General features: G+C 66.7%; 2 protein-coding genes across 3 annotated transcripts; both read right to left on the bottom strand.

Moving 5' to 3' along the window:
- Positions 1–640: 640 nt before the first annotated feature.
- Positions 641–8531, bottom strand: MYO1A (myosin IA). The gene is made up of 28 exons (XM_084500218.1): positions 8418–8531; positions 7470–7613; positions 7211–7326; positions 6937–7031; positions 6737–6841; positions 6595–6641; positions 6426–6489; positions 6245–6343; positions 6049–6152; positions 5800–5947; positions 5605–5723; positions 5415–5501; positions 5262–5327; positions 5053–5157; positions 4708–4770; positions 4308–4508; positions 3868–4094; positions 3591–3791; positions 3407–3500; positions 3090–3239; positions 2821–2889; positions 2136–2210; positions 1901–2035; positions 1709–1815; positions 1500–1632; positions 1278–1430; positions 1075–1202; positions 641–876 (listed from the first exon to the last, which is right to left on the bottom strand). The coding sequence occupies exons 2-28, from the start codon at positions 7590–7592 to the stop codon at positions 750–752; spliced, it is 3141 nt and encodes a 1046-aa protein (XP_084356344.1). The 5' UTR covers positions 7593–7613; positions 8418–8531; the 3' UTR covers positions 641–749.
- A 386-nt stretch (positions 8532–8917) lies between these two features.
- On the bottom strand, positions 8918–14131 carry NEMP1 (nuclear envelope integral membrane protein 1). 2 transcript variants are annotated; one of them, XM_084500205.1, is made up of 9 exons: positions 14019–14131; positions 13494–13615; positions 13178–13397; positions 12792–12864; positions 12356–12449; positions 12028–12142; positions 11611–11836; positions 11127–11300; positions 8918–10830 (listed from the first exon to the last, which is right to left on the bottom strand). In XM_084500205.1, exons 1-9 carry the CDS (start codon positions 14104–14106, stop codon positions 10647–10649), a joined length of 1296 nt encoding a protein of 431 aa, XP_084356331.1. In that variant the 5' UTR covers positions 14107–14131; the 3' UTR covers positions 8918–10646. The 2 variants fall into 2 exon arrangements, with proteins under 2 accessions (XP_084356331.1, XP_084356330.1); XM_084500204.1 differs by having other exon boundaries at positions 13989–14121.
- Between the last annotated feature and the right edge of the window lie 377 nt (positions 14132–14508).

Genomic DNA, 14508 nt, shown 5'->3' with positions numbered 1-14508 from the left:
GGAGTTGTCAGCTCTCGAAGTTAACGCGGGTGACGTGTGGGGACAGGAAAAAAATCCCTCTCCCGGAGCTTTGACGCGTGCAGGAGAGAAAAGGCAGTGAGGGGAAGGGGGGGGCACGGAGCTGCACAGGGACCTGCGGGAGCAGGGCTGCAGCAGGGACGTGCGGTGGCTCCTTGGTGTCCCCCCGCATGGCTCTGGCCGTGGTCTCAGTCCCCGAAGGTGGCTCCAGCGTGGGAGCAACGGGGGCTCTGCACTGACGGGGGGTCCCGTGGGGGGTCCTGCAGAGGGGCAGGCTGACCGCAGGAGGGGTGGGAGACAGGGGGGTGGGAGACGGGGGTGGTAAGCGCAGGCGGGAAGGCGCCAGGGACCTCACGTGCCAGCTGCCTGCGGCCGGCCAGAAATTGCGGCTGCAGCCGAGCGAGCCTCCTTCCCACTTAATGGGAAAAGTGGCCGCAATTTGGGGCCTTTCCAATCACCGCTGAGCCGAGCGCTCGCCGCAATCAGGCGGCAGGAAAGGCGAGGGGCTGGGGGGGCTCCGTCCCTGGGCTGGGCTGTGCCCACCCCCCCCAGCACTGCGCTGCCGCATCCTGGGTCCCCCCCGTGCCGCAAACAGGGCCACGTCCCCAGGACACCACCCGTGTGCAGACACCAGAAAACACATTTAATGGGGCTGTGGTAGTTCTGCTGCTGGGCCCAGTGGGGTGGGGGCGATGCAGGGAGGGGAGGTGCCCGGTGGGCAGGGGGGGCTCTCAGTGGACCAGGACCTCCATCTTGTGGCTGCCCCGCTTCTTGCAGACGGGGATGTCGTCGTTGCTGCCCTTGGCCGACTCCACCACGGTGATGGCCACGTCGCCCTTCTGGAAGCGGGTGGAGAACCTGGGGGGGGGGGGGGGCGAGGGGGCGGGGCTTAGGGGGGGACACACCCTGCCCCACCCCTCCCCTCTTGCCCAATCAGCTGCCTCCGATCCTGCCCCACCCAGAGCCCCACCCCATGTACCCCACCCACCCAAGCCCCACCCACCCCACCCACCCAAGCCACACCCCCCTCTGGCCCCACCCCGGCCCCGCCCGTACTGGTCTGTGATGTGCAGGGCCAGGGCCTGGGAGGTGGCGGCCATCAGGGTCTGGTGCAGGCGCGTGATGAGCTCGATGAGGTGGCTGCTGACCAGCAGGAGGTCGCCCTTGTTCCCCGCCGTGGAGGTCTGCAGGGTGAGGGGGGGGGGTCAGTGCCACCTGGACCCCCCCCGACCCCAGCCGGCCCCCCGGCAGCACGGTACCTCCTTGAGGTGCAGGGCCAGCAGGCCGTCGGAGAAGCGGGTGACGGAGACGCTGCGGATGTCGCTCAGGCTGAGCACGGTCTTGGGCTGCGCAGCCTTGGGGTCGGCCAGGACCAGGTGCTCGGTGGTCAGCAGCAGCAGGCGCGGCACCGTCTGTGGGTATTGGTGGTGAGCGTGGCCCTGCAGCCCCCCCAGCACGGCGGGGACGGGGACGGGGCTCACCTTGCCGTTGGCTCTGTTCACCTTCATCACGCTTTCAGCCATCACCAGCTTGTCCTTGGCCACGGCGTGGAGCTTCTGGTACTTGGGGTTCTGCGTCAGCCCCAGGTACTCGCCCTGGAAGGGCTGCTGCAGGCTGGGGACAGGGGCCATCAGCCGGTGCCACCCCCGCACCCCCCTCCCCAGCCCCAAGCCCCCCAGCGAGGCGGCACCTCTTGCTGTAGAGCGTCTTCTTGTCCTTGAAGAGCTCGCTGGCGCAGAGCTTGGCCTGCAGCAGGGCTTTCCGCTGCGGTGTCAGCTGGTCCCGGTACTTCTTGCACTGCAAAGGGACGGGGACGATGCAGTGCCGCTGGTGCAGAGGGACACGGGGAGCACACAGCCCCCCCCGTTCCCAATGCGCCCACCTTCCAGTGGTAGAAGATGTTCTTCAGCTCCTGGTTCGCGCCCGCCAGGAACTTGTAGGGCGCCGGGGGCCAGGTCCGGTCCTGCACCGACATCGGCGGGAGGTTCTTCTGCAGCCCCACGAGGAACTTCTGCACCTGGGGGGTGGAATGGTGGTGGGTGGGGAGGTCCCCTGGCCCAGCCCCACAGCTGGGGGGCAGGAAGGCGCCGAGCCCCCTCTCCCCCTGCCCTGCTCACCAGCCGCCGGTAGATGAAGTTGGCCAGGCGCGTGCTGGCGTCGGAGCGGAAATATCTCCGGTACATCCTGCGGACCTGTGGGGAGGCGGCCGTCAGCGCGGGCACCGGGACCTCGCCACCGCATCCCCCCCATTCCACAGGTCCCCTTGGGATGAGTCTACATTCCCCCCTCCCCAACCTTCTCCCCCCCATTTTGGCCCTGCATGGACAGGACAGCTGCCCCAGCCCGACAGGGTGGGCCAGGGCAGACAGACAGACAGCCCTGGGTGCAGCGGACGGACAGCAGGACAGAGCAGCTCACAGGCATGCGGCCCCGTGGGGGGGCTGGCCCCGTTACCTTGTACCCTTTCCAGTAAGCAGAAATGGTGCTGGCGGCCAGGTGGCGGTGGCGCTGGACCTTCAGCTCCCGGAGGAGCCTGCGAGACTGCAGCGGGACAGTCAGAGCCCAAAGGAGCCCAGAGGTGGAGGGAGAAACACCAACACACATAGGGAGCGAGAGGGAGAGAAAGGCAGGAGAGGAGGAAGGAGAGACGGAGAGAGATGGGATGAGCCTGGTCCCCCAGGGCATGGCAGAGCCGCGGAGCCCCCCACGCCCCCACCACGTGCCCCCTGCCCCTGCCCGTGCTGGGAGAGCCGCCGGCCCCGGAGCACGGCCCCAAGAGCCCGCAGGGTGCCCAGCCCTCACCTTCCAGCCCCGTGCGTATGCCTGGAGGAGCAGCACCGACCGCTTCATCTGCTTGTACTTGTTCTTTTGCTGCAGGGGGGAGTGTGGGGGCGGCAGGGTGAGCAGGGGGGCTCTCACCTGGGGACCCTACCCCTGTGCCCAGCCTGGGCTTCGCTTTCCAGGCTGGCTGCTGGGGGTGCAGACCGCTCCCCCCTGCCACATCTCCCCTTCTCGGGAGGAAGACTGGGAGGGCGCAGTGCAGCCAGGACCCCTGCCTGCCCCCTCCTCACCGCGTGGCCCCGGAACCAGGCGGAGATGATGATCTGGCTCTTGCGCATCAGCTGGTACTGGGTCCGGCACCGCCAGCCCCGAAACATCTTCTGGATGAGGGTGGCGAGCTCATTTATGCGCTCCTGGCGCCGCTTCTCCAGGTCGAAGAGCTGCAGAAAGTGAGGGCGAGCTGCAGGGAGCCTCTGGGGGCTGCAACATCACCCAGGAGCCCCCTCAATGCGCTCGGGGCTCACAGCAGGGCAAGGGGTCTGTGGGGCAGGTCCCCACCCTGCATCAGACCCTGCCCTGCACTGGGTCCCCCTCTGTCTGGACTCACAGTGCGTGGTGAGCGGATGAAGATCTTGGTGTAGCCGTAAGCCAGCTCCTCCGGGGGGAACTTCAGTTCTGACAGCAGCACCTCAGTCCCCTCCCTGCACAATGAGGGCACGAGGCTGCTCAGACCTCTCCACCCCACAGCTGTGGGGCTGTGGGATGCGCCTCCGGTCCGATGCCCCCCATACCTGTCGCTGCCCGACCAGCGGGGCCAGGTCTTGGTGCCCAGCATCTTGTAGCGCTGCAGAAAGGGGTTGTAGAGCTGGCGGAAGGCGTAGCCCGCCCGCCGCACCCGCACGTTCTCCATCAGCCCCAGGTAGCGGATCTGCGCCAGCACCAGCTCCGGCGTGAAGAGCATCGCTGTTTTGGTGTCGTTGGGCTTGATGCACCTGCAGGAGGGTGGCGGTGGGCACAGGGGGGCTCCCACCACGTGTCTGGTGTGCGGGGTCCCCCCAGGGCCGGTACCTGATGTAGTTGGGGTTCTTGGAGTAGAGGTTCTTCATCAGTGTCGCCACCGAGTTCTTGAACTGGAAGCCGGCGGTGGGAGGCAGCTTGAGGGAGACTTTCTGGGGGTCACCCTCAGGGAAGAGGGAGCGCAGCAGCGTGTGCCGGGCGGCCCACATGGCCTGCGACAGGTCGCGGAACAGCAGGTCGTTGTTCTTCTCAATGAAGCCCGTCACGTTGTAGGTCACCTGGGTGCAGGAGAAGGGTCAGCGCCAGGGGTCCTGCCACCCCTGTGGGCAGGGGAGCACTCAGGGAGGAGAGAGCGGGCAACAGAGGAAGGCACCGCAGCCTCTGCCCCAGCCCAGCCCCGCAGGCAGCTCCCACGCAAAACTGGGAAGAAGACCGGGGTGCCCAGGCTGCACCCAGGGACGGGGCTGTGGGTGCCCGTGGGTGCCGCAGACCTTGCCAGCGTAGTGGTGGATGCGGAAGCAGCGCTGAGGCAGGCTGAGGTCCGTGACGTGCTTGGCGTTCTGCGTCTCCTTGCTCTCGTAGTGCTTGTGGGTGGCGAAGAGCTGGTTCAGCTTGGTGACGAAGGTGTCCTCGTTCACCACGCCGGGCCGCAGGCACTCCTCGTCCAGCATGGCCAGGATCCCGCACTTGCTCTGCGCATTGGTGGACAGTGTCAGCCCCAGCCCACGCTGTGCCCAGCGCCAAAAAACGCCGCCAGCACAGACCGGGGGCTCCATCAAACCACCCCAGCCGGGGTCCACACCAGGCTCAGCCCCAGCTTGCATAAGGTACAAGGGAGGGGAGCTGGGACCCCGACCCGGACCCCCCACATGTTGGTGGGAAGCAACTCACGTTCTCGATCAGGTCGCAGATGATGCCATTATCAAAAAACTCCACCGGTGTCCACTTGATGCCCTGGGAGCAGATGGGGGTCAGACACGTGAACCCCTGGACACACACTGCGTGGATCCTGCCCCACAGACACCCCCCAGCTGATGTGGGGCAGGAACCGGATGTCCGATTGTGGGGACAGGGATCCCGAATCCCTCCCTGCCTTCCTGCTATTGAGTCCTCTCCCGGCAGGGAGCGGGGTGAGGAAGGGACGTGCTGTGGAGCCGTCTACGGCACTTCCCCATCCCCGTCCCACTGAGGCTCCTCAGGGCCACATCCAGCCTGAGTGACATGAGCCAGGGGTACCTCTCGGACGTATTCCTCCTGCTCCTCCTTCAGGGTCATCAGGATGAAGATCTGCTGCAGCTTCTCATTGCAGTAGTTGATGATGAACTGCTCAAAGCCATTGTCCTGCAAGAGAAGGGCCCCGAGTGGCAGGTCCGTGCTGGAGCCCCCAGCCCTGCCCCACGCTCCCCCCAGCAGCAGGAGGGGCCCAGGTGGGTCCTGCCGCTCACCTGGAAGATCTCGAAGCCGTAGATGTCCAGGACGCCCATCACCTTCCTCTGCTTGCCCGGCTTCACCTGGGAGATGGCGGGGTGCTGAGCCACGTCCCAGCCCCGGCTGGGCAGGGGAGGGGGCCCGGGGGGGGGACAGTGCCCAGCGCTCACCTGGATGCTGGTGTTGATGCGGTTCACCAGCCAGTCGAAGAGGCGGCTGTAGATGTTCTTGGCCAGCGCGTCCCGGCAGTAGTAGCCCTGGGGTGAGGGGAGCAGGGCTCGCAGCAGATTCCCGGGGGAGCTCCCAGGGTGCGAGCCCACAGCGGGGGGGTGACGGGGCAGGGGGAGAGGTGCCGCTCACCTGGGAGACACTGAGGGCGGTGAGCACGGTCTCATCCCGTGCCTTCACGGTGCGGGAGCACAGCGCCTGCTCCAGCGTGCCAGGGTCCAGCTTGATCAGCTCGCAGATCTCGTGCAGCTCTGTGTGGGGCTGGGGCTGAGTGGGGGGGCCCATCCTAACCCATCCTGTCCCATCCCGTCCCGTCCCAGGTCCTACCCCGCGGCTCGGCGATGCTGCAGGCCTCCATCCCGCTGGCCTGGTAGCAGCTGCTCAGCTCCACGTTGCCCAGCTTGAGCACCACGGCCGTCACTTCCAGCAGCGCCGTCACCTCGGCGGGCGAGAAGCCGATGACCGCCATGGCATCCTGGGCACGGGCAGAGGCAGCTCAGGGGATGGGGACGGCCCCAGGGCATTTGGGGGTGGGGGTGTCACGGTTTCCCAGCCCCCGTGCTTCCCCAGCGGTACCTGCATGGCACGGAAGTTGGCTGCGTCGTCCATGCCAGGCAGGCTGGATTTCTCCCGGTTCAGGTAGCCGTAGTGCTGGGAGCCCTGGCGGAGCTTCAGCTGCTCTGGGGGGGGGCAGAGGGGGCTCAGCCACAGCCCCCCCAAGCCCCTGACATCCCCTTCCCCCGAGCCCCCCGTGCTGGGGGCCCAGACCTACGGAGCAGCTGTGCCGAGCCGCCGGCCAGGAGCTGGTAGAAGATGTGGAAGTTCCTCTCGCCCTTGGTGTGCCGGACGATGCGGGATTTCTCCAGCAGGTCTGCAGGGAGGGGTGAGCGTCACCGTGGCACGGGGCCGGGACCCCAGGTCAGGGGGGGGGGGGGCAGTCAGTCAGTACTCACAGTTGCTGATGACCCCTCCCAGGGGCTCGCCCTTGAAGTCGAACTCCACGTCCATGTACTTGCCCTGAGGGACGGGGCTGGGGTCAGGGCCGGGGACCCCGCAGAGAGCGGCAGCCCTGCTCCCGCGCCCCCAGACCCGCTCCCCGCCACCCCCTGCCAGGTCACTCACGAAGCGGGAGGAGTTGTCGTTGCGGATGGTTTTGGCGTTTCCAAAGGCTGCAGGAGAAGGACAGGGAAATGCAGCAGTGGTCCGGGGGGGTCGGGGAGGCTGAGCCGAGCCCCGGGATGGGTGCAGGGTGCGAGGCGCTTACCCTCCAGCACGGGGTTGGACTGCAGGAGCTGCTCCTTCACCTTGTCCACCTCCTCTCCTTTGCTGCACACAGCTGCCACGTAGGACATCACCAGCTTGCTGGCCTCTGCAGGAGAGGGGCCATCGGCACCAGGACCGTGCTTGCCCGTCCCACCGCCCCCTTGCAGCCCCGCAAGGCCCCGCTGGGCGCCCAGCCCCTACCTGTCTTGCCAGCCCCGCTTTCACCAGTGATGAGGATACACTGGTCCCGGTCCCGGTCCCGCAGGGAGCGGTAGGCATCATCCGCGATGGCATAGCTGGGGGTGAGCAGGGGTCAGAAGGGGGCTGGGGAGAACCCAGGGACCTTCAAGGGGTGCTGAGAACCCCGGCTGTGGCTGTGGGGCTGCCCTGAGTTGACTCCCCCAGCCCCCAAAGCCTTGGGACCACTGTGCAGGTGAAGCCCTTAGTGGGACTGAGGAGGGTGCCTGGTGCTCACATGTGGGGCTTCACGGCGAAGAAGTTGCAGTTGTTGTACTCCTGCACCTTCTCGGGGGTGTAGATGGGCAGGGGCCGGTAGGGGTTGACCGAGATCACCACATCCCCGATGTACGTCTGCGGGCAAGCGGGACGGCGCGTGAGCACGCACAGCCGGCAGGACCCAGCCGGGACCCCGGCGCTCCCCTCCCACCCCAGCACGGCCCCCCACAGCCCCCCGGCCCACAACCCAGCCCCCGCGGCCCCGTCCCGATGCCCACGTAGATGTCGCTGCGGCGGAAGCGCTCCTGCAGGGTGCGGAGCAGCGACTCCTCGGTGAGCGGGTCCAGCAGCACCAGGTCCCCGACGGCCTCGGCGTCCAGCAGCGTGGTGGTGGCTTCCATGGCCGGGTGGCTCCGGGGCACCTGGGGCAGAGCAGGTGGGGGCTGCGGACCCTTCCCCAAAACGCCGCCGGATCTCAGCAGCCCCAGCACCAGGTGCTCCTTTGTGGGGTCTGGGGGGGGGTCGCAGGACGCCCGGCTCCTGCCCACCGGTGCTGGGGAAGCGAGGAGCCCGGCCAGGAAGCCGGGACACCTGGGTCCTATTCTTGTGGCAGGGATGAATTCAGCCTCCGCTTCCTCCCTCCTTCCTGGCAGGGGGGAACCGGGGGCGGGCAGGGGCCGGGCCGGGGGCTGGGGGCGCTCCGCACCCCGGGGCTGTTCCGACCCCGCTCCACCCAGCCCCAGGCTCCGCACCCCGGCGACCTTCAGCCCCGCTTTACCTTTCCCTTTCCAGGGCTGTAAACCCAGCCCCGCTGCCGGGGCCCGGGGAAAGTTCACGGGCGGCGAGGTGGGGAAGGGGCGAAGGGGGCGAGGGAGCCCCCCCAAACCGGGAGCAGCCTCCCGGGAGGACGGGAGCGGCCGGGACGAGGCTCCGCAGCCTCCCCCCAGACCGGGCGCCGGGCACGGCCCCCCCCCCCAGCGCTGCTGGCTGCGGGACCCCCGGGGCGAGAACCGGGCTTGTGGGGAGGGACTCGGAGAAAAGCCCCCTCCCCACACACACAGACCCCCTCCCGCAGCCCCGGGGCAGCCCCGCGGTGCCGGTTCCCGGGGCTCCCCCCCACGCCGGTGACCCCTGGGGACGCGAAGCCCCCCGAGATGTGGGGTGGGGGACCGGGGTGCTGCCCCCCAGCCCCATCTCCGGGGGATGCGAAGGGGCCGGGGACTCACCTCCCGCGGGCAGAGCACCGGCTGCTGGAGCTGCCGAGCCGGGGCTGCTCCAGATCCCGGTGCTGGGGCTTGGCCCCGGCCGGCCCACGGGGGGGCGGGGGCCCAGGGCCCTCCCCCGGGCACAGAGCCCGGCCGAGGGCAGGGAAACTGAGGCACGCAGCACCCCAAAGCCACCGGGCCCCTTTCTCAGGGTCCCAGCCCACTGCTGTGCTGTCCCCCGTACTCATGCAGGAACAGGGAGAGAAATTTAATTGTGGTCAGGCAAACAAAGGGAGCTTCCTCCCGGGGCTCCGGGAAACGGGGGCAAGGTACGGAGCTGGCAGGAACCCGGCTTCTCCCGGGGTGAAGGCACCCGAACGGAGCCAGCAGTGCAGGGGTGCTGCCTCCAGTCCCCCCTCCTCATCCCCAGGCACTGGGCAATGTCCTGGGCCAAGCCAGCTCCCACGGGTGGAGGGGCCAGGGCAGAGGAAGGGTGCTAGGAGATAAATAAAGGAGGCTCATTATTAAGAAAACATACCTTTATTAAAAAATATACTCAGTTGTCAACCTGCATTAAGCACACCAAGGGGACAGAGGGAGGCATCAGCAGAGGCTGCTCACACAGGGGTAGAGCTCAGTGCTGAAGCAGAGCGAACCTAGGCCAGAAGTAAATCAACAGCATAAGCAGGGGCAGCAGCCCTGGGCAGTAAGGCTACGGGAGGGCAGGCTTATTGCAAAGAAATTGTGGCATAAAGACCACACAGACACCGGGGCTCTCTTAGGATCAGTAACTGCTGCTACATTATCGATGACATAACTTCAACTTCTCCTTGTTGAGAGGCTCCCTTCTTGCACCCTTCACTCTGCAGCAGTACTTTTTCACTATTCTTTGGTCAAAAACTTTGCCTGACAGCAAACACCCAGCAAAGTCCACGTCTTAACGGCAAGGCATCTCCTGAACCGCCCTTCTTTGTTCCTTCTAGACACTTTACATTCCTCCTGGCCTCATCGTTGAGTCCGACGTTATCACCAACCGTGGAGCTTGTTGACCCCCATGGCCACACTCCCACAAGAAGTTGCATAGATTTGGGCACCCCCCGCCAGATCTCTGCTTCATCCAGGCTTCTTCACCAGGCCTCCTGCCCTGCGCTGGCCGTGAGAGAAGCTTGGTGGGGACGGGACTGAAAGCAGCAGCGTGACAGCTCCTGCACCCCCCGGTACAGGCCCCTTGTGGGTGCGCTCCCAGGTGCTGCTGCAGGAGCACGCAGGCGCCCGGTGCTGCCTGGCACCAGGTTGAAAGGGCACAGGAGCATCGGCACCCGCTGGGCAGGGTGCAGGAGGCACGGCTGTACCGGGAGAAGGGGAGGCTGAGCCAGCACCCGCGAGGTGCTGGGGGCAACCTGCAGGGCACCGGGCCTCACACCCAGCTCTGCGACACGCACATGGAGCCCCCTGCCCATGGAGCTGGGGCTCTGCCCAGGAAGCACTGGGGGATTTTTGGTAGCTGCAGGGGATTATGACAAGTTAGAGGCACAGCCTGAGCAGCTGCAGCCCTCGGGCACCTTTGGTAAGCACGAGGAGGAGGAGCAGCTGCCCCCGGGTGTGCTCGCCCCACACCACAGCCTTGCAGCGGGCAGGTGCTGAGCACGCAGGTAGCGGCAGGATGGGTCCAAAGTTCCTTTATGAACGTGTCTCCTGCAGGCATCTGCACGCGAGCTGGACCTTTTGTTCCATCCCCGCCCTGAAAGGTGGAGACGCCCTGGCAGAGGGGGGGGGAGAGGGGCTCCCCCCTGCCAGCCACAGCACGGGGGCTCAGCGCACACAGGAGGCAGCTCAGTACCGAGGCCTGGGAAGGTCCCTGCCCCTCCCAGGTGTGCACCAGGAGGCACGCAAGGGTGGCTCCAGTCCAGCTCAACTCCAGCCCAGTGTCCTACACCTCGGCAGCAGCACAGACCCCATGGTCAAGGACCGGCCCCGTGCAACCCTCTGCCAACGAGAGCTGCGATGACAAGAGCTTTGATGCTGGAACTGCCTGGGAAAAACGAGGGTGCCAACTCCCCGTATCCTCCTACCAGCCTGGCTCTGCTGCAGGGCTCACAGGAGCCCCGCTTGGGGTGGGATCAGAGGTGCTGGGCACAGACAACACCAGCTGTCCCCTGTAAACATGGCTTTGGGCACCACAGGTGTCAGGGAAGCAGGGTGACTCCAGCAGTTCTGCCCCTGGCCCTCTTGGGTCTGGGGCAGCTGACCTCAATCAGCATCCAGGCGGCTGTAGGACAGGGAGCAATTCCTGTAGTCTGCATCAGAGTCATCTTCCTCCTCCTCCTCAAACAGCTGCTCCTCAAATAAGCTGCCACCCAAGCCATACTCCTGCTCGTGGAAAGAAATCTCTCTGGAGGTGAGGTGAGAGGCGCCGCCCACGAAGTCAGCAAACCTGGGAAGAAGCCACCAAGACACGACTGTGCCATCACGAGTGGCCTGTGAGGCCAGGCGTGCAGGGAGCTGGGGGTGTGGGGTTTCAGTGCTCTGGGACGCCACACCACGGGCAGAGCCACAGCACAGAGGCTGGGCCAGGGCTGGAGCCGCACGCCCTGCTTCCACACAGCGCCCCGCTTACACGCGGTGGGGATCTTCTGCGCCTTCGCAGCCAGAGGTGGCAGCACAGAGCGGCTCAGGGCTTTCAGAAGCACCCAGATGAGGTCTCCTGACGGCACGGTGACGGGACGTTACCTCTTGGGAGACTGGATGCGGGAGACTGCGGTCCAGGCAGAGAAATCCGGGCTTCTGCAATAGTTTCGAAGCTCCTCAAGGGCCTTGCGTGTCTCCACCTCGCCCTGGATGCGGTACTCCTCCTCGGTCAGCAGGCGGGGGGGGCTGGGTCCCAGCCGGGCGCTCTGCGCTTTCCTGCCAGCAGCACAGCACCAGTTACTGCCCTCCCAGCCCGCACAGGGCGCCCAGTGCAGTCCAGACCCCAGGGAGCTGGGCCAAGAGGCAGCAGTGGGCTGGAGCAGAGCTCGTGGCTCCCCACTCCCAAGGGAGGCTCCCACACACGAGGAGCGCGGCGCTGCCCCACAACAACCCGGGGAGGAGGGGCACAGCCCCCCAGCGTACCCACCCCAGCCCCAAAAACCACCAAAAATGCCCCAGTTCTGCAGCACGGGCTCCAGCCAGCAGCTCACCTGGCCCAAGCAAGGGCTGGGGTGCAAGCGCTCACCTGTAGGCAGCGTAGGCCCACTGAAGGGGGTGGTCGAGGTGCTTGGTGCAGATGGCTATGAGCACCAAGGCCAAAGCCACGGGGCGGATCTGGATGCCCGAGTACATCAGCAGCAGGCCCAGGAGCTGCAGGGTCCAGGAGAGCAGGTTGATGCTGCGCTCGTTCTCCAGGGGGCCGTACCGGTAGCACACACCAAAGCTCACCAAGCCCACCAGCAGCATGTAACCTGCAGGGGAGCAGAGGGATCGGGAGCTGGGGCACTGCCCCGGCGCTGGGATTTGCCTCTCAGGAGCAGAAGCACAACGTCTGCAGCAACACGGGGGGCAGGAAGCCCCAGCGCTCCCCAGCAATGAGCCGAGGCTCTGGTAGGAGCCGCAAGAACCGGAGAGCTGGCAGGTCTGAGGGGCCCACGCTTACAGAGCAGGTACTGCCAGTAGGACTTGCAGATCTCCTGTAGGTTCTTGAAGACGAGCTGAAGCAGGTACAGGGAAAAGGACCAGCCTCCTACCAGAAGGAAGTAAACAGGACTTTTCTAGGAAGAGAGACGGGAGAATCAAGAGGAGCTGTTGGTAGAGGGTACCCGTGCCTGCCTCCCCCTGACTACCGAGCCTTGCTCCAGGCAGAGCCGGACCCACAGCCCGGCACCCCGAGGCCACAAAACCCCACACGCTCACCAGAACAGGCGTGCTGGTGTAGAAAGGGCTGCTGCGAGCAACCCCGCCCCCAGCCAGCCTCACGCTCTCACCTTGGGCATGGCCTTGGACATGACGTAGAAGACGATGAGCAGCGAGGCCAGCAAGCCAACGCTTATCCCGGCTGAGTAGTAGAAGAGCTGGCTCCTGTGGAGATCACACGTGCACAAAGTGTTTAACAGCTTTTGGCACGCCCATGCGCAAACACCCACTAGGAGCGACCCCCAGGAACCTGCAGGCTGCGAGGCCAGCCAGGCACTGCACACCCCAGCACCTGGTGCCACGAGAAAGGCACCGCGCATCCTGGGAAGGGTGAGGGGAATGGTACAGAGCCCCACAGAGCCACCCCTGGGGCAGGCCTGGCGTCCCCTGGGCAGGCAGAGGGAGGCAGACGGGGATCCTCTGCCTTCTGCAGCACGCAGACAAGAGCTGCTCTGCAAATCCAGCACATCTCAGCCCCCAGCTCACAGGGGAGAGGAGGGGACTCACCGGCTCAGCACATCCCCACAGAAGAACAACAACAGGCCCAGGAAGAAAACCAGGAAGAGTTTAGGGTCAAATCCTGGGAAGAGAAAAAACACAGGTTGGGAGAAACCCTGGCAGGGCACCCTCAGTGCAAACTCCACCCCAACACACCAACAACGAGTGGGGAGAGGCGGTGCTCAAGGAAAGCTTCCGAAAAGCCCCCTGTGTCTGTAACTCTGTGCCCTCTGTTCTGCACCCTGAGGACTAAGGCAGGCCTCCCCTGAGGGCCCCCTTCCCTTTGCCGCGGGGACCGGCCCTGCTGGCCCTCACAGCAGGACCGTGCCTGGTCCTCGCTGCCCCTCCGTGGTGCCAGCGCTCGACCCCACTGCCCTGCGGCAGAGCAGACGTACGCCGGGACAGCACGACGCAGTACACGGTGTCGGCCTCCAGCGCCTCGACCTTCAGGCAGGTTTTGTTGCCGTAGAGATCCACGTCGATGCTGGTGTCGTTCAGCTTCTCCTTCAGGAAGGAGAAGAGGAAATTCCACACTCTGAACTTCTCCAGCTCCCTCAGCTCCTCCTCGCTGTCCACCTGGGTGACTCGGATGCCCCGGCTGCTGTTGATGCGGATCTGCACACAGGGGGGGGAAGCGCATGGGGGCACCGCTGGGGCTGGGCCAGGTTCTGCCGGGCGGGGGCGAAGACCTGCCCCCCCCTCCCCTCTCACCTGCACCCGTGTCCAGATGTCGTGCCACTGCGGGGCGCGCGTGTTGGCGTAGCAGAAGCGGTGGGAGGCAGACCAGTAGCAGGCGTGGGTCTCACGCAGCTCGATCACGGTCTCCGCCGCACCTTCAGGACGAGGGGCAGAGCAACGGGCGCTCAGCAGCGCGGACACAGCGCCGGGCATCGGCCCCCGCCCACAGCAGGACCCCCCCAAGTCCCTCCAAGACCCCCCCGACTCCCTGAGAGCCATCTGAAGACCCCCCCCCGACCCCAGGGATCCCCCATTCCCCAAGGAACCCCCCCCAAACCTCCCCCAGCCCCCCGAGCCCCCCCCCCGGGCCCCTCAAGACCCCCGTGGACTCCCCCAGGCCCCCGGGACCCCCCCGGGAACCCCCGGGACCCCCTCCCCGACACCCCCGGCCCCCCCGCCCCTCCAGGCCCCGGGACCCTCCGAAGGCCGCCCCCCGCCGCCCCCCCACCCCGGTGCCGCCCCCCCCACCGGTCACGGCCCCCTCGTCCTGGCGCTGACCCCGCCCCCCGCCCGGTGCCGCCGCCCCCAGCAGCAGCAGCGCCGCCAGGAGCCGCCGGGCCCAGGCCGCGTTCGTCCGTCCCGCCATGGCCCGGCCGCGCCACCGGCTTCCGCTTCCGCCCGCACGTCCCGCCCCCCTCGCCTGACGTCACAGCGCACTGACAGCTGCCCGGGCCTATGGGAAGGCCGCTGCGGCCTCGCCCAGCCCCCTGCCTCCCACGGGGATGACTGACGGGGCTCTCAGCCTATCAGCGCAGCGTGGGCTTAGCCCCGCCTTCCCGTTGCTAAGGCCGCCACCAGCGGCCAGAGCGGGCGGGCGGGGCCCCGCCTAGCGTCGAGCACCGCCTTAGCAACGGCTCTGACAGACACTCGCTGCAGCCAATCAGCGCGCAGCCCGGCCCGGCGGCGCGCTCCCGCCCCTCTCTTTTGATTGACGAGCGGCTCCACCTATCAGGGGGCGACACCACGGTGGCTGGGTCGGGGGGCCCGG

Source organism: Aythya ferina, assembly GCF_964211825.1.
Source record: "Aythya ferina genome assembly, chromosome: 28".
Lineage (NCBI taxonomy): Eukaryota > Metazoa > Chordata > Aves > Anseriformes > Anatidae > Aythya > Aythya ferina.
This window is presented reverse-complemented; position numbering and strand designations above follow the sequence as displayed.